This window comes from Heterodontus francisci, chromosome 20, assembly GCF_036365525.1.
Source record: "Heterodontus francisci isolate sHetFra1 chromosome 20, sHetFra1.hap1, whole genome shotgun sequence".
NCBI lineage: Eukaryota > Metazoa > Chordata > Chondrichthyes > Heterodontiformes > Heterodontidae > Heterodontus > Heterodontus francisci.
In genome coordinates, this window is record NC_090390.1 from 41,611,575 (window position 1) to 41,630,839 (window position 19,265).

Below are 19,265 nucleotides of genomic sequence, written 5' to 3' on the forward strand. Positions count from 1 at the left end.
ATACATAAATGTTCATGACCACAGTCACCTTCACAGTCACTGGCAAAGCGGTCCTTGCCACGTGTCCTCATGGTCAGAATGCTGCAATAAAGGCTACCAACAAAACACATTTCCATAACAAGCTTATCCAACAACACATTTTTATTATTTGTTCAAAAGATGTGTGTGCGAAATGAGGAAAGTGGAGAGATCTTTTCTTTCATGATTAAATACAACACAGTAAAAATCTTTCTAACAAAATTCATAAATAGGGTGTCTGCAGACTTCTGGCTGCATGGCTCTAATGGAATGCCTGTTGTCCTCGCCTGGTCAGGTGGCAGAAGGGAGTTATCAGCTATGCGTACATGGAGTATTCCTTGTCTCTAAGCAGCCAGCCTCTGGTTCTTCATGATGACCTGGAGACAGTGGGAACAGCAGATTGCCTCAGGATGAAGACATCGTGGCTGTTGCCAGGAAGAGGGCATTCATTGACATGATGGTTTGGACATGATCGCGCACCAACTGCATGTTAATGGAGTGGAATTCTTTGTGATTCCTGTAACTCTCCCCATTTACAGCTGGGACCCTCAGAGTATGTGCCTGCAGTCAATGGCTCCCCGCACCATTAGGAATCCTGCTACACTGGCAAAGTCACGTGCCTGCTCATCTTACTTCTTCCTGGTTACAGTGAAAATGATGAACCCTCTTCTCCTTGCATACAGGGCCTCAGTCACCTTTTGGATGCAGCGATGGATGGCTGTCAAACTGGGATATGTCTGCAATGTCGCCTGCTCCCACCTGCAAGGATCCAATCAAATAGACATTGAGAGATGGTGACTTTCGTAGCCACTGGCAGTGCTGGCCTCGCCCTGCTGTGAGCCTGTAGTCCTGTTAAAGAAGGCGGCACATTTCAGTGACCACCTCCTTGGTGAATCTCAGACACCTCATGCACTGCTCTTGACTGAGGTGGAGGTAGGAGAAATACTCCCTGAAAACCCTTGGTGGGTACAGCCTTCTGTGGAGAGCCCTCCTCCTCCTTCCTCCGCTCAGAGCTATTCCCCTCTCTGTAGCCTCTGCTCCATCATTTCCTGTCGCATTGCAGACCCAGAGGCATTGTAACTGGAGCTCCCATATCTGTCGCAGCCTTTCTGTAGACAAGCCACAAAACTCCCCTGCCATGTCAGAATGCAGCAACACTCCCTTCCAAATCTAGCAACTCACTACAACCCATTGATCTTTATGTCGTCATTGTCGACAGGAATAGTGCCAGAAGACTGGAGGATTGCAAATGTTGTCCCCTTGTTCAAGAAGGGGAGTAGAGACAGCCCTGGTAATTATAGACCTGTGAGCCTTACTTCGGTTGTGGGTAAAATGTTGGAAAAGGTTATAAGAGACAGGATTTATAATCATCTTGAAAAGAATAAGTACATTAGAGATAGTCAGCACGGTTTTGTGACGGGTAGGTCGTGCCTCACAAACCTTATTGAGTTTTTCGAGAAGGTGACCAAACAGGTGGATGAGGGTAAAGCAGTGGATGTGGTGTATATGGATTTCAGTAAGGCGTTTGATAAGGTTCCCCACGGTAGGCTATTGCAGAAAATACGGAAGTATGGGATTGAAGGTGATTTAGTGCTTTGGATCAGAAATTGGCTAGCTGAAAGAAGACAGAGGGTGGTGGTTGATGGCAAATGTTCATCCTGGAGTTTAGTTACTAGTGGTGTACCGCAAGGATCTGTTTTGGGGCCACTGCTGTTTGTCATTTTTATAAATGACCTGGAAGAGGGTGTAGAAGGGTGGGTTAGTAAATTTGCAGATGACACTAAGGTCGGTGGAGTTGTGGATAGTGCCGAAGGATGTTGTCGGGTACAGAGAGACATAGATAGGCTGCAGAGCTGGGCTGAGAGATGGCAAATGGAGTTTAATGCGGAAAAGTGTGAGGTGATTCACTTTGGAAGGAGTAACAGGAATGCAGAGTACTGGGCTAATGGGAGGATTCTTGGTACTGTAGATGAACAGAGAGATCTTGGTGTCCAGGTACATAAATCCCTGAAGGTTGCTACCCAGGTTAATAGGGCTGTTAAGAAGGCATATGGTGTGTTAGCTTTTATTAGTAGGGGGGTCGAGTTTCGGAGCCACGAGGTCATGCTGCAGCTGTACAAAACTCTGGTGAGACCGCACCTGGAGTATTGCGTGCAGTTCTGGTCACCGCATTATAGGAAGGATGTGGAAGCTATGGAAAGGGTGCAGAGGAGATTTACTAGGATGTTGCCTGGTATGGAGGGAAGGTCTTACGAGGAAAGGCTGAGGGACTTGAGGTTGTTTTCGTTGGAGAGAAGGAGGAGGAGAGGTGACTTAATAGAGACATATAAGATAATCAGAGGGTTAGATAGGGTGGATAGTGAGCGTCTTTTTCCTCGGATGGTGATGGCAAACACGAGGGGACATAGCTTCAAGTTGAGGGGTGATAGATATCGGACAGATGTGAGAGGTAGTTTCTTTACTCAGAGAGTAGTAAGGGCGTGGAACGCCCTGCCTGCAGCAGTAGTAGATTCGCCAACTTTAAGGGCATTTAAGTGGACATTGGATAGACACATGGATGAAAATGGAATAGTGTAGGTCAGATGGTTTCACAGGTCGGCGCAACATCGAGGGCCGAAGGGCCTGTACTGCGCTGTAATGTTCTAATCTAATCATCCAAAACACACCACAGTACTTCTACAAATTTTGCAAGAGCAAATGTAAGTCAAAATCATCTCACTTGCAAGTTGGTTGGCTGGCCCTTTAAATAGGATTAGTTGTGGGGAGCAGGGGCAGGTCCCACATGCAGCTCAATGCTTGTTCAGTTGTGCACATAGGGTGTGTACCTGACCTGCGCAGTCCAAGTGTGAGCAGCATATGTCAAATCAGCCCAAGAGGCTGTTTGATGTCACAATCTGCCCACTGCACATACAATAGGCCTGTGCTCGCGTCACTACGGAGCTGAATTTTGCAGCCCGAGAGTCTTCTTGTGATCTGCCACAAAGTAAGAAAAAAGGTGAAAGGTCTTGCAGAAGTAAGTGAAGAACCATTACATTCTTTTAAGTCTGATACCAACTGCCCTCTTTCAGGACCCCAACACTATCTGCCACTCATGCTAATATTTACATACAACTCCATTTAACCACAGTGTACCTTTGAAATATCTACAGTTTTGCCATCACTTACAACCTTGCTGGGAAACTGCACTCTTTAACAACTTAGCTGCATGATGCATATTTATGTAATCATTACAACTGTTGCCTGTACAATGGCTCTGATTTATTCCTGTATCTCCTCCCAATAATGTGAACTTCTACATATGCTTCTTTCTTCACACGACAGGTGGTGTATAACGCTGAGAACAGACTTGTGAGGCTCTTCAGTTCCTTTGAAGAAGCAGCACTTGGCCTACTTGGCATAGAAATGTGTACAAGGGATGTGGAATAGCGAATTTGGAGGCTTTCACCAAGCTAAGGGCTAGTGCCATTTTTAGCACCATCAGCATTCTTACTCTATTCGCTCACTCACCTACTTGATGCCACCAATGAATGCTCTCGAGCACAAGATGATCTGGAAAATTCTAATGGAATTCATTTTGCATATGATTCAGCCATTATTTCCTTTCTCTAATATACCACTTTAAGTTCAGGATTGTCATAGTGGGAATTGCAGTTCTAACAGAAGTCTACACACTCACCACTTTAACGTACCCGTTCTCAACAGCCATTTAGGGCACTACAGCTAGTCCTGTGGTAACCCCCAAGGATCTATCCTTGGCCACCTCCTATTTCTCATTTACATGCTGCTCCTTGGCAACAGCATTAGTTTTCACATGTACTAACAGCGTTAGTTTTCACATGTACGCTGATGACACTCAGCTCTACCTGACCACCACTTCTCTGGACTCCTCCACTGTTGCTAAATTATCAGACTATTTATCCGACATCCAGTACTGGATGAGCAGAAATTTCCTCCAATTAAATATTGGGATGACTGAAGCCATTGTTTTTTGCTCCCGCTCCAAACTCCGTTCCCTAGCTACCAATTCCATCCCTCTCCCTGGCAACAGTTTGGGATTAAGCCAGTCTGTTTGCAGCTTGGGGGAAATTTTATGCTCTCCCCCGCGGCGACTTTGGAGGTGGGGAGAGCATATCAGTGGGCAGGATGGTGGCACCAAATGAGGCTCTTAAGTGGGCAACTAATGTCCAATTAAGGGCCTCATCCCACCTCTGCTGGTATCATCCCAGTGGCGGGCAGACCTGTCGACGCAAGGCAAGCACGCTAAGCAAACCTGTGTGGGTTGCTTGCCGGCTCCGTGGTGGTGGTGCGGGGGGTGGGGTGGTCCATTGTTAAAAGGCACTTAGTACCTGATGGAGGGACCCGGCAGCAGGATGGGAGTGGGGGCATTGAGAGCTATCCCCCTGTCCTTGCAGCCGACCGCCCTACACCCACTCCCCCTCATCTCCCAATCCATGAAACCCCACCTGCCCTGACTCACCTATGGCATGGGTCCAGCATCTCCAGTGAGTCCAGTACCGACAGCACCACTGCCTCCGTGGTGGCACTGCTCAGTTAAAGAGCTGCCAGCCTCTTACTGGCCAAAGCTCTTAACAGGGGAAACTCCTGTCACTGGGGCCTTTAATCCCAGGGAAAGCCCGCCGCTGTCCACTTAAGTGCCTAATTGTCAGATAATAAGGCCGGCCTTCCCCAGAGGAAGGCTCTTGCTGTCGCTTCAGCCAGTGGCCAACACCCCTGTCGACCAGATAAAATCCTGGCCCTTGTGCAACATTTGACCCCAAGATGAGCTTCCGACCTCATACGCGTCCCATCACTGAGACTAAGCCTATTTCCACCTCCATAACATCGCCCAACTTCACCCTCAGTCTCAGCTCATGTGCTGTTGAAACCCTGAAACATGTCTATTCCAATGCACTCCTCTCTGGCCTCCCACATTCTACTCTCTGTAAACTTGAGGTCACCTAAAACTCTGCTGCTTGTGTCTTAACTCGCAGTGCAAAATGTGCAGGTAATGACTTCTGCTCATACTCCTGGCTCCAACGTTACACTACTGCTGCTGGTGTAAAGCAGCAGAAAATGCAGGCTGGTGAGTTCATTTAAATCTAGTGAACATAAGTTACACACTACATTAATGAACACAAGTATATTTTATTCATAAAAGTGGGACATCATTTTAGCCCAGGTATTTAATATTGAGGATGAGTTTGTCAAATGAGCGTGTTTAATTACATTGCTCTCCTGCTTTCAGTCGGTCCCTTTCATTCACTTTGTTATGGAACAGTAGATATGGTGCACTGCATTTCCAAACTTGGCTGAGCCAGGGGTTGACAGGGGTGGGTGGTGCCCTTGGTGCTGGGGGGGGGGGTAAAGATGCCATTTTCAATTTGGTTGAAACGAAAAATGCAACTTTTGAAAAATGACCCAAGGGTCTTTCCGGGACTGCTACTCAATCAAGGCAGGGTCAGAAAAATAGTCAAAGCTTATTTAATGGAAAGTGATGATGTCAGCATAGTACCAAACGATGCCTCAAACTTAATAATCTACAAAGTCTGCGCTCTATTGAGAGGAAGGGGAGTAAAACAAGCAATACAATGTTGTGATGTTTCAAGCATCACATTACGTACCTCTTTCCATAAAGTTCTTGTGCTTACTCTAATAGGAGACAACAATATTGCAACTCTGGCAGTGGTGCACTAGAAATTTAAACTGAGATTTCAGCCACAAACAATAAGGGAATAAAGGCAGAAAATGCTGGAAATACTCAGCACGTCTAGCAGCAGCTTATGTTGAGCTCAACGTAAGGTCAAGGAACAGCTCCTCATCTTTTGATCAGGCACTTTATAGCTTTCTGGACTCAACATTGAGTTTAACAATTTCAGATCATAATCTCTGCCCCATTTTGTGTTCTTTGCATGTTTTGGTCTTTCCCTTTCGGATGGCTGCTGTTCATCACTTTGCCTTTCACACCTGCTCTAGGCACATCTTTTGTCTCTTTTCTTGCCCCATTAGCACACCCTATGGCCCTGCATGACTAACTCTTTTGTCAGTTAACCTCTCCTGTCTTCCACCCTATCGCAGACCTTCCCTTTTGTTCTTTTTCCCACCCTCCCCCATTTCACCTGCTTAAAACCTAGTACATTTCTAACTTTTCCCAGTTCTGATTTTTTTTTAGAGATACAGCACTCAAACAGGCCCTTCGGCCCACCGAGTCTGTGCCGACCAACAACCACCCATTTATACTAACCCTGCAGTAATCCCACATCATCTACCTACACTAGGGGCAATTTACAATGGCCAATTTACCTATCAGCCTGTAAGTCTTTGGCTGTGGGAGGAAACTGGAGCACCCGGCGAAAACCCACACGGTCACAGGGAGAACTTGCAAACTCCACACAGGCAGTACCCAGAATCGAACCTGGGTTCCTGGAAATGTGAAGCTGCAGTGCTAACCACTGCGCCACTGTGCCACAGGCACAATGAAAGGTCATTGACCTGAAATGTTAATTCTGTTTCTCTCTCCACAGATGCTGCCTGATCTGCTGAGTATTTCCAGCATTTTCTATCTTTATTTTAGATTTCCAGCATCTGCAGTATTTTGAAAGAGTGAAGGGTCCTATAGATAGAATTATTTTATGAGAATGAAGCCAGTAGAACTACCTGTATAACAGAATTCCTCAGCAAAATCAAAATCTCTCTGCTGTCAATTCCTCGATTAATAAGGTAATCGTTACAAATCTGTGAATATAAAAAAAATTGCATGAGCATAACAGCTGATGTCCTTTGTTGTTTCAGATCTAAGTTTATGTAAACTTTCTGGATTTGTAGGACAGAGCAAAACAATAAGTTTTCTTATAATTTAACTTTTGCTCCTCACCTTTGCTAGCTTACTTCAATCTCTATAAATCTATTAAAACAGTAATGAGCAGAATGAGAGGACAAGGCAATGAAGATCAGCATCTGCCAAATTTACCTATCCATCAGTTACTAGGGATCCCCATGAGCTATGTGTGAAGAACTGCATTAGTAAACACCAAATTCAACGAATACACATAAAAGCATTAACCTCCCCAAGCTAACATATAAACAAAACTTCATGAAATTGCGGTTACTAATTGGATTTGGTGCTCTCTTTTAGAAATAGATTGTAGCAGAGTGAGCCATTGGGGCTTTTCAGGCTGGATAGATAAAGTTCAGGTGCCTCATTCTGACATATGGGCTATAGTTTGATCACCCTGAGCTATTATATTATTATTTTGTGAGAGTATTGCTCCACCTGGATCATATATAATAAACTGATTGATGTCAGTTTTAAGGCCAGTCAGTTTGCTGAACTGATAACGTCACCTTACTCCATTTTTACTGCTATGTAATGATGCTGTAAAATATTCACTTTTCTCAACCAGTAAGATAAAAGGTTATATTTTACTGTAAAAGGGTTGCTGTAATAACAAATTCTTTACTGAATTAGAACAGAGCAAGGTGACTTGGATTTAATTATAGGTCTATTAGCAATATGTAACACTATTTTTATTATTTCCAAAGTTTAAATACTTATTTTCTATTAATCTAATCTTATTAAAATACACATGCAATTCTACTACTATCACCACTGTCAATGACAAGCAAGTACAGATAGATGGTGGTACAGGACTACAACTGAGAGGTTATATTAAGACTGCATAGCTTGGAAGCAGAGAATGTACACATAGAGTCACAGAGTCATTTACGGCACAGAAGGAGGCCATTCGGCCCATTGAGTCCATGCTGTTCTCCATGGAACAATCCAGTCAGTCCCACTTCCCTGCTCGATTTTCGTAGCCCTGTAAGTTTATTTCCTTCAATTGGCCATCCAATTTCCTTTTGAAATCATTTCCATTTCCGCTTCCACCACCCTTGCGGGCAACAAGTTCCAGGTCATTATCACCCGCTGCATAAAAAAGTTCTTCCTTACATTCCCCTGGATCCCTTGCCCAAAAACTTATAACTGTGTCCCTTAGTCCTTGTACCAATAGTTAATGAAAATAGTTTTTCCTTGTCTAATTTATCTATGCCTGTCATAATTTTGTACACCTCTATTAAATTTCACCTCAATCTCCTTTGCTCTAAGGAGAACAACCCCAGCTTTTCCAACCTAACCTTGTAATTACAATCCCCCATTCCTGGAACAATTCTGGTAAATCTCCTCTGCACCACCTCAAGTACCCTCACATCCTTCCTAAAGTGTGGTGACCAGAACTGAATGCAATACTCAGTTGGGGCCTAACCAGAGAGTTATAAAGGTTCAACGTAACTTCCCTGCTTTTTTACTCAATGCCTCTACTTACGAAGCCCAAGACCCCATATGCTTTGCTAACCACTCTCTCAACATGTCCTGCCACCTTCAAAGATCGATGCCCTTTCCCCCCCAGGTCCCTCTGTTCCTGCACACTCTTTAGAACTATGCCATGAGGTATATATTGCCTCTCCCTATCTCTTCTGCCAAAATGCATCACTTCACTCTTGTCACTATTAAATGCCATCTGCCAGCTGTTAACATAACTGTTAGAAAAAGATATTGCTTTAATTTTGAGGAATTTATTTTCAGTGGTAATTGTGAAGTAACTTTGATTTCACTTGCAGAAAAATGATGAAGCAGAAACAGCTGGCTAGAATATGTGAGGTTTGAAACTTGTACCTTCAATGCCTCTGTAATTGAAGGTCTTTCTGTGGAGCTCCTCTTTGCCATATCCAACAGGAAATTCTTGAGATTTTTGGACAATGGTAACTTTTGATTCACTGGAGCATTGAACTTAGCTGCTGCCCACAAAATGGCTGCAACTCCGTAAACGCAAGCCTGTTGAGAAAAAACATTCATTCAGAGTAATCTATTGACTCTTTGTAGGTTTTTATAGGGAAATACACTCAATTTAATTAGCAAACCTTTTCGGTAAGAACTCCTTGTTTTTCAAATTCAGGTGCAAAGTAGAATGAATCCAGATTTCCTAAGAGGATAGAATAGGCATCAATAAACTAAGTTTTATAGCAGTTGTTAACTATTAAAAGTATTTTATTTACTTTATTCAGAACATAAAATTTATAACACAGAAGGTGAAAATGCAGCCCGCCATACCGTTACTCATTGGCGATACAAACAAGACTTCTCCACTAGCGTCAATGTATGCAGACTCTAGACATAAGTACTCTAAAAAATATATAGAAAATATAGTCACAATGTTATTAACAGACTATTGTTTCATATTGCTGACTGAGTTAGAAGATTTACAAAATGAGTTAACTGACCATCTCGCACAAGAACAACAAAATCACAATTGCTTACTGTCCATCCAGCTTGCAGGTTGTCTAATTATAACAACTAAAGTGGCATATGTGTGGTATCGTATTCACACCATATTAATGACATGGTAGAAAACATTTTCACCTAGCAAGGAAATGTACAGATGCAGAGAGATCAAAATGAAGATCTTGAGGAATGGCAGCAACTGTGGAGAGAGAAACAGTGTTAACATTTCAAGTCTGTAACCTTTCATCAGAATCAGAGTTCTGATGAAAGGTCACTGACCCAAAACGTTAACACTGTCTCTCTCTCCACAGATGCTGTCAGACCTGCTGAGTATTTCCAGCGTTTTCTGTTTTTATTTCAGTTTACCAGCATCTGCAGTATTTTGCATTTACCTTGAGGAATGCCTTGACACAGCGTCAAAGGAAAATTTAATAAGGGATGTAGAAGTTGTGATGTGGGAAATGAACGGCTAAGAATTTAGAGGATGAGCAAATTTCAAAACAACAAAAAATGATTAGGAAAGAAAATATCATAAAGACACATATGTAATATATATATATTAAAAGTGAGTAACCTTAATATTCCAAAGATCTTTCACCTGTAGTTGGCAATGAATGTAAACTACATAACATTACGTGTCAAGGTCATCAAAACGCCAATTTAAAAACCTAATTTTGGAACACAGGTGAATTTTTTTTTAAAGGTTCTGTTAAAAAATACAAAAAGAAACATTTAAAACATATGTAGGATTCTTGAACTGTAAAAAAGAATTAAATCAATTGCAGGAAACTGTTTAAAAGCAATTGTGGTGAGCTGTTACTAAATGGCAACTCAAAAAAGGATGGGTCCATTAACTACGTAACAAATCAATAAAGCAGTGTAGAACTCCCCAAAGGACATAACAAAACATCATGTTTCATCAGCTCCCAACAAAGAAGCCCGAAAATAGCACCAATATGCTATTACAATGGGCAAAAAGTACTCATGGGAATTGTAAACCCAGGACAAGAGCAGTTGGACAGCTCATGAAAGCATAAATTGATACATGGAATGAAAGGAAAAAAACCCACTGAAAGCATGAAAAACTAATGCACATTCAGTAAGGAACTTCTGTACATTGGGAGGGGGGAGGAATTAAAGGAAGATTAACCTCAACTACTCGCATAGCTCTATTGTCCTCAGACTTGGACTTTACCCTTTGACCACTGATGCAGCAGGAATGACAGTACTGGATTATATCCAGTCTGATGGCCATAGAGGCTCCCAAATGCCACAGTCGACCTGCAGCCATTAAATGAATTCCCCTGCTTTCCATGTATCATGACTTATCCAGATATGTAACATGTCTCTGTAACAATAGCATTGCATTTTACTGAAAAATGCTTAGGAGAGAAAATGCCCAAATTGTAATCGTCAGCATAAAGGTGTTTTAGAACTATTTAATTCTTTGAGAAAATATGGGAGCACCATCTCAGTACTTGTGTAAAGAATTCCCACTCTAAAATTTAAAATAATAATCCCACACTGTTTTGTGAGGAAGTTACTTCTAACTTTGTTTAAAATCAAACCAAACCTAAAAAATTAGGCTTGGGATTATAGAAAAAGATTTATATGATGGACTGTTTCCAATATCTTTAGTGACATAAAAATGTTTAAGTTACTGACTGAAGAACTGTACCTCAGAGCATGAATCTGGTGAAATCTCAAAATTATTTTTGAGCTGGAATGTATCAGCCTTGAGTTTGCTACAAACATGTTTAAAGAAAGAAGTCTTAGAAGTCTGACAATAAATCAGGTAAAGAATTTGTAAGCATTTTAAGGTGACAGTCACTGTTATTGGACAGAAGTGTATGAGTTTTCCCTACTTTTGGGGCCTTACAGAGAGCAAGTTTTCAAAATATTAAAACCACAGAATTGGAAATAATTTTCTTTCCACCTATTCCAAAGATGTTGACTTATGCTGGGTACCAGGAGACTACTGGTATCTCAAACAAGCGGGACCTTCTTTATGTGTGAGCCCATGGATTTCAGCAGACTGTTCAAATTTAGGGGGCATCAAAGTGCTAGCTTCTCATGACTTCACTTGATATCCACACATATGCACTTTTCTACAGGGGCTGTAGGACTGAAATCAGGAATGGGAACAATGGCTGATTTTTCTCCTTCCCAACCATAGCAAATGTGGTTAACAATAGCACCCTATTGCTGACTTGCCTGATATCAGCTAACTCTCAGCACAGGCCAGGGATCCAACTTGAGACTTTATTGGTCTGGCCATTATGATTAACACTGCAACAATCAACTGCAATTAGCTTCACCATATATTTGTCGTTCAATTTCACTTTCAAAACATTTTAATTAGTGTCTTTTATGACATCAACAATTTTTACTGCTCTGAGTCTCAGCAAAGATTAACAGTGTAACAATGGCTCTTAAAAATGTAACCAAGGTAATGAATTAGATTTATGGAAAGCAGTGTGTTTTAAAAAATTAAATTACACGATGCAGCAGATATCAACTAACAATATTTAAAGCATAAAATGTTCTCTGCAGCTCCCCAATAATATAAACAAAAAAGGAAACAATTGTGCACAATTTTAAAAATTCTGATAAGAAACCTTGATAGGCCTTGTTGCACAATACCTGGATAGTCTTTGCAGAGTTGCAGACTGATCAAACACTCACGGCACAAAGCCCACAATTCATGATCCTTCAAGGGCCTATCATCCTCAGAGAGTAGCTCCTCCAGTGAAATGTACTATTACAGGGAGGGGTGAAAAGCGAGAATCAACACTCTGGGCATAATAACTGTGTCAATGCAAGCAAGCAACTTGCCAGGACCACATTAATGTTAAACACCAAGTGTGAAAATAAAAATTAAACCACCAAAGCTGAGCCTAAAGTTGACCTCCACTAACAGACAATCATAAGCTGATTGCCTTCAACCTGCTATTACTGTATCTTGTCAGCTAAGCTGTCCAGTGAATGAAAGCACAAGGAGTGCCAGGACAATCCATATAGGAGAAAAATTTATTCTTTTAGGAGGGAGGCTAGGAAATGGCAATTTCACATAGGAGTTTTCTGATGAATGTGGGATAGATAACTAGTAGGATTGTACAGAGCTCAATTAGATATTTTTATATTTCAATAATATTTCCAATTCAAATTAAGAATTTTTCACCTCAAGAAAAATAGAAATAATGCAACATCCTGCACCACCTCTCAACAATGATAGCACGTTCACACAGAAGGATAGGAACAGGTGTTATAACTTTGTGCTTCTACCCGGACAGCTCTCAGTTCCCATCAGGTTATAATTTCCACAGAAATACGTTAAGCATTATTCAGCAAAAGTTCTGATTTTCAAAATTAATTTTAATTTTACGTTAGGATTATTTCAAAACAGGGTATTTCTGAACAATGATAATTAATATTTATGAAAGCTTCTTTGCCGCAGGATGTTCATTCTAATTCTTTTTTAAAAATTCATTCATGGGATGTAGGCATCACTGGCAAGGCCAGCATTTATTGCCCATCCCTAATTGCCCTTCAGAAGGTGGTGGCAAGCCACCTTATTGAACTGCTGCAGTTCATGTGGTGCAGGTACACCCACAGTGCTGTTAGGGAGTGAGTTCCAGGATTTTGACCCAGCGACAGTGAAGGAATGGCAATACATTTCCAAGTCAGGATGGTGTGTGATTTGGAGGGGAACTTGCAGATGATGTGTTCCCATGCACCTGATGCCCTTTTTCCTCTAGATGGTAGAGGTCACAGGTTTGGAAGGTGCTGTTGAAGAAGCCTTGGTGAGTTGTGGCAGTGCATCTTGTAGATGGAGCACACTGCTGCCTCTGTGCGCCAAAGGCAGAGGAAGTTGAATGTTTAAGATGGTGGATGAGGTGCTGATCAAGCAGGCTGCCTTGTCCTGGATGCTGGTGAGCTTCCTGAGTGTTGTTGGAGCCGCACTCATCCAGGCAAGTGGAGAGTATTCCAACACACTCCTGACTTGTGCCTTATAAATGGTGGACAGGCTTTGGGGGAGTCAGGAGGTGACTTACTCACCATAGAACTCCCAACCTCTGACAATCTCTTGCAGCCACATTATATATCTGGGCCAGTTGAGTTTCTGGTCAATGGTAATCTGCGGGAAGGACATAGAGAGGCTGCAAAGAGATATAGACAGGTTTAGTGAGTGGGCAACAAGATGGCAAATGGAGTACAATGTAGGGAAGTGTGAAGTTGTTCACTTTGGTCATAAAAATAGAAAAGCAGAATAGTTTTTAAAAGGTGTGAAACTGGTAAGTGTTGATGTTCAGAGAGACTTGGGGATACTCATACAAGGAATGCACAAAGTTAACATGCAGGTGCAGCAGGCTATTAGGAAGGCAAATTGCATGTTGGCCTTTATTGCAAGGCGATTGGAGTACAGGAATAAAGAAGTCTTACTAAAATTGTACAGGACTTTGGTGAGACCACACTTAGAATACTGTGTGCAGCTTTGGTCTCCACATTTATGAAAGGATATACTTGCACTGGAGGCAGTGCAGCGAAGATTTACTAAATTGGTCCCTGGGATGAGAGACTGAGTAAACTGGGCCTATATTCTCTGGAGTTTAGAAGAATGAGAAGTGATCTAATTGAGACATAGAAGATTCTGAAAGGGCTTGATAGGGTAGAAGCTGAGAGATTGTTCCCACTGGTCAGGAAATCTAGAACACGGAGACACAGTCTCAGGATAAGGGGAAGACCATTCAGGACTGAGATGAGGAGAAATTACTACACTCAAAGGGTTGTGAATCTTTGGAATTCTCTCCCCCAGAGGGTTGTGGATGTTCCATCATTGAATACATTTAAGGCTGGGATGGACAGATTTTTAATCTCGCAGGAATTAAGGGGATATGGGGAGCGGGCAAGAAAGTGGAATTGAAGCCCAAGATCAGCCATGATTGTATTGAATGTGGAGCAGGCTCAATGGGCCATATGGTCTACTCCTGCTCCTATTTCTTGTGTTCTTGTGTAACCCCCAGATGTTGATGGCAGGGGAACTCAGCAATGGTAATGCTGTTGAATGTCAAGAGGAGATGGTTAGATCCTCTCTTGTTGGAGAGAAATAACATGCTGATGACACTTTTCATCTTGGAACTGAACACACATGATCATAGAATCTGAGATCAAATGTGGTGCTGTTAAAGGATAGTTGACACTTGGGGGTACAGAGCTAATGCAGTCATCTGCAGAAAATAACTGAAATCAGACCACGTGGCAGCATCACGAATAGAGCACAGGGGAGAGAAGTCATTTGGAACAGGATAATAATCTCCTGAAAGAATAAATATTCTTAGCAATTTCCTCTGTGGGATTACTTGATCTAGTGATGGTATGTGCAGGGTACAAAATGATGCAAAATGTTTGTCCTTGTGATAAATTCAATTGCAAACATTAGCTCAACACAAATTTCACTTCCAACAGTGAAAGAAAATCCAAAGGGAAGGATTTTATAAGTAGATGAAACAGTAAATTGGAAGCTTCGCAAAGAATACCACACAAGGGCAGGATGCAGGTTTGCGCCCACAATCAGTTACTTGGAGAGTCTCCAAGCTCAGCTATACTTCTATGAATAAGCAGTGAGTGCAAGCCAGGTGCTTCCTCAAAATAAGAGGTGAAATCATGGAAATCACAGATTGCTGTCGTGCAATTCTTAGTGGCCATTTCCAACGTGGCATTAGTAGAGGCCTGGAAGTTAACTGGCCTGGCATCCCCCTTTCACCTGGAGATGATAAATGGTACAGGAAGACCCCAACGGAGAATCACATTTAAAAGAGAGGGATTCTCACTGAAATACAGTGCTGAGAGGAAGACAAGGGCAGGGATTTTATTGCCTGGCGACAGGGGTCTCAACATCTGGAAAAAGTGACACTGAGAACCCTGTGTTGCCTCCTCTGTGGTAGGCCTGCTGAATCTAGTGCCAATTAGGCACATAAGTAAAGCAACGGGCCTTCCACAGGATCAAGGACCCTGGTGACAGAAGTCCCCACCTTCAGAGCTGCTGGCTTTATTCCCCCCAAAATATACTTTATTCATAAAAATCTGCAAAAAATACATTACCAAACAGTTCAAAACAGCACCGTTTACATTCCAGAAAGTGCAAAGGAAATCAGTCTTCTTCAATGCAGAAGTTGCCTCACAACCCTTCCATTTAATTTTACATGCAATATACATTTTACAGCAAACCCATATTTGGTGTATACAGCCCGAAGGGTTTTCAATGGGTCCAACCCCTCGGTTCACTATGGCGGGAGGACCTTACACAATAGTCTTTCCCCATTGAGCCTTTGCGACAGCCGCCCCAAGCTTTAGTGCTTCCCTCAGCACATAGTCCTGGACCTTGGAATGTGCCAGTCTGCAACACTTGGTCGATGACAACTCTTTGCACTGGAAGATCAGCAAGTTTTGGGAAGGCCAAAGAGCGTCTTTCACCGAATTAATGGTCCTCCAGCAGCAGTTGATGTTTATCTCGGTGTGCGTCCCTGGGAACAGCCCATAGAGCACAGACTCCTGTGTTACAGAGCTGCTTGGGATGAACCTCGACAAAAACCATTGCATCTCTTTCCACACCTGCTTTGCAAAAACACATTCCAGAACGAGGTGGGCATTAGTCTCTTCCCCACCACAGTCACCTCGAGGGCAGCATTTGGAGGCGGTGAGATTCCGGGCATGCAGGGAGGATCTGACGGGGAGGGCGCTTCTCACCACCAGCTAAGCTACGTCTTGGTGCTTGTTTGAAAGTTCTGGTGATGAGGCATTCCGGAAAATGACCTTGGCAGTCTGCTCGGGGAACCATCCAACAGGATACACCATCTCCTTTTCCCGTAGGGCCTTGAGGATATTCTGTGCAGACCACTGCCTGATGGATTGGTTGTCAGAGGTGTTTTTCTGCACAAACTTTTCCATGAAGGATAGGTGGTACGGCATGGTCCAACTGGATGGAGCAGTGCGTGGCAATGTGACCAGGCCCCTCCTTCGCAACACCAGGGACAGACAGAACCTCAGCAGGTAGCGACACCAAGTGTTTTCGTACTGGGGCTCCAGACATGGCTTGATGCAGCCGTACACAAAGGTGGTCATTAGGATGAGGGCGACATTGGGTACATTTTTTCCATCTTTATCCAGAGGTTTGAACATCATGTTCCTCCGGACCTGGTCCATGTTGCATCTCCAGATAAAGCGGAAAATAGCTCGGGAGACCGCCATGGCACAGGAGGGGGAACGACGTGAGTGCTTCGCACCTGATGACCAGGTTCTTACCCACAATGGAGAGACAATGCTGCTCCCACATGCTCAGTTTATGGTGTACCATGGCTACTTGCTCCTTCCAGGTTTTGGCGCACGCCCCGGCCCTTCCGAACCATATCCCCAGCATCTTCAGGTAGTCTGACCTGATGGTGAAGGGGACAAAAGATCGGTCTGCCCAGTTCCCAAAGAACATGGCCTCGCTCTTGCTGCAATTTATTTTGGCTCCCAAGGCCAGTTCGAGTTGGTCGCAGATGCTCATCAGTCTGCGAACGGACAGCAGATCCGAGTGGAAGACAGCGACATCGTCCATGTACAGGGAGGCTCTGAGTGTCTCCCCTGCCTGGGATTGTCACTCCTCTGATGCCTGCATCCTCCCTAATGGACTCAGCTAATGGTTCAATACAGCAAACAAACAAGACAGGGGAGAGAGGACAACCCTGTCTGACTCCAGATTTGATCAGGAAACTTTCTGATTCCCACCCATTGATTGAGACTGTGCTACTGATGTTTGTATAGAGCAGTTTGATCCAATTGCGGATTCCCTCCCCAAACCCCATTTTGGAGAGCACATCCATCATATATGTGTGTGATATCCTGTCAAAAGCCTTCTCCTGGTCCGAGCTGATGAGGCAGGTGTCCACCCCCGTGTCTCGTACATAGGTGATCGTATCCCTGAGTAGCGCGAGACTATCAGAGATCTTCCTGCCGGGTACAATACAGGTCTGGTCAGGGTGAATCACCAACTCCAGAGCAGACTTGACCCGACTGGCATGACTTTGGACAGAATCTTGCAGTCTACATTAAGCAGTGAGACGGGCTGTCAATTTCTGATTTCTGCCCTCTCCCCCTTCCGCTTGTAGATGAGGGTGATGATCCCTTTCCTCATGGATTCTGACATGCTGTCGGCCAGAAGCATACTCTCGTACACTTCCAGCAGGTCTGGGCCGATCCAGTCCCACAGAGTCGAATACAACTCAACCGGTAAGTCGTCGCTTCTGGGAGTTTTACTCGTCAAGAAGGACCTGACGGCCTTTGTCAGCTCATCCAGAGTTAGCAATTTGTCCAGACTCTCCCGCATGCTGTCATCTAAGACCTCCATGATAGATGACAGGAGGACTGGGAGGCAGTGCTGTTCATGGGCTTCACATCGTATCGCCCAACATAAGAAGATTTGCTAATCCTTAGTATATCACACTGCGAAGACATTACCGAGCCATCTTCTTCCTTCAGGCTGCTGATCACAGCGCTCTCTGTGTGTACCCTTTGGAAGAAGAAATATGAGCATACCACATCCTGCTCAACGGAGCGGACTCTGGACCGGAAGATGATCTTGGAGGCCTCCGTGGCAAAGAGTGAGGCCTGCTGGCTCTTCACCTCTTGGAGATCCTCTTTGACCTCGACTCCCATCGACTGCAGCCGGAGCTGATTTGGCATTCTTTTCTGGAGTCGGGACATTTCCCTCTGTCTCTCTCTCTCTCTCTCGGCCTCTGAACGTCTTTGAGGATGAAGAACCTTTTGACGTTCATCTTGATCGCTTCCTACCAGTGCACCAGAGGCTCAAAGAGGGGTTTCACGGTCCTCCAACCTTTGTAATTCCTTTTGAGTTCCTCAACGTTCTCTGGGGTTAGCAGTGTAGCATTGAGCTTCCATGTCCCCCTGCCAACCTGCTGGTTGTCCTGTAAGTGGCAGTCGGCCAGTAAGAGGCAGTGGTCAGAGAAGAACACTGGCTTGATGTCAGTGGATCTGACCGTGAAAGCATGAGACACAAATAGGAAGTCAATCCTGGAACGGGAAGACCCGTCCGATCTTGACCATGTGTATCTACACTGCGCTCCATCTGCAGGTTTGCTGAAGACGTCGTGCAGCTTGGCAGCTTTTACTGTTTCCATAAAGAATCTGGACGTAGCGTCCAGTTTGCTGTCATCACTGCCGGATCGTCCAGCTACATCGATGATGCAGCTGAAGTCACCGCCAAGAATGACCGGTCTGGATGTTGCCAGCAGCAGTGGGAGCTGCTGGAAGATGGTCAGCCGCTCGCAGCACTGAACCGGGGCGTACACGTTGATTAACCGGAGCAGAGCATTGTTGTACATTACATCTGCTACGAGGAGGCCACCGCCCACCACCTCCTTAACTTTGGAGATGGTGAGGTTGCTTCCTCGCAGCAGAATACCCAGGCCGGAGGAAGCGGAATCATTTCCCCCTGACCAGAACGATGGTCCCTGGGACCACTATCTCAACCATTGCCTGTAGGTGCTGAGGTGTGGTATTCCACACTCCTGCAGAAACAGCAGGCGGCTTTGACCTTGGCGAGGTAGTCCGAGGTCGAAACACATCGCGTAGTGGATTTAACGCTACGCACGTTAATCGAAGCAATCCTTATACCCATTTTAACTTTGGGAGTCACTTCCCACACCAGGTGTCCTTGCTAGTCCCAGTCCTTGGGTATGTTCCTGCATACCCATAGTGTACACAAGCTGTTTCACATTTATTGGGCTCAGAAACCCCTCCTGGTTACTCATGGGGGTTTGTTCTGCTGGGGTGACATCGGGGCGGGGGGGGGGTCTTGTCGGCAGCATAGCTTGGGCTGTCCTCTGCTGTTGGTGTCTTTCCCCTCTGTTCCTCCTCGAAGACATCACTGTTCCCGGCTTCCTGGAGCTGGAGTGCGCCAGATGCTTCG

General features: G+C 44.1%; 1 protein-coding gene across 1 annotated transcript in view; it reads right to left on the reverse strand.

Annotated features, from left to right (window-relative positions):
- Positions 1–19,265, reverse strand: part of LOC137380927 (kinase non-catalytic C-lobe domain-containing protein 1) — a 246,918-nt gene that overhangs the window by 116,111 nt on the left and 111,542 nt on the right. Inside the window, exons 7-11 of the mRNA XM_068053335.1 lie at positions 11,939–12,053; positions 9,125–9,196; positions 8,935–8,996; positions 8,690–8,848; positions 6,673–6,750 (exon numbers count right to left, since the gene is read on the reverse strand). Coding sequence (XP_067909436.1) covers positions 6,673–6,750; positions 8,690–8,848; positions 8,935–8,996; positions 9,125–9,196; positions 11,939–12,053 — 486 coding nt within the window. The remainder of the gene's footprint in view (positions 1–6,672; positions 6,751–8,689; positions 8,849–8,934; positions 8,997–9,124; positions 9,197–11,938; positions 12,054–19,265) is intronic.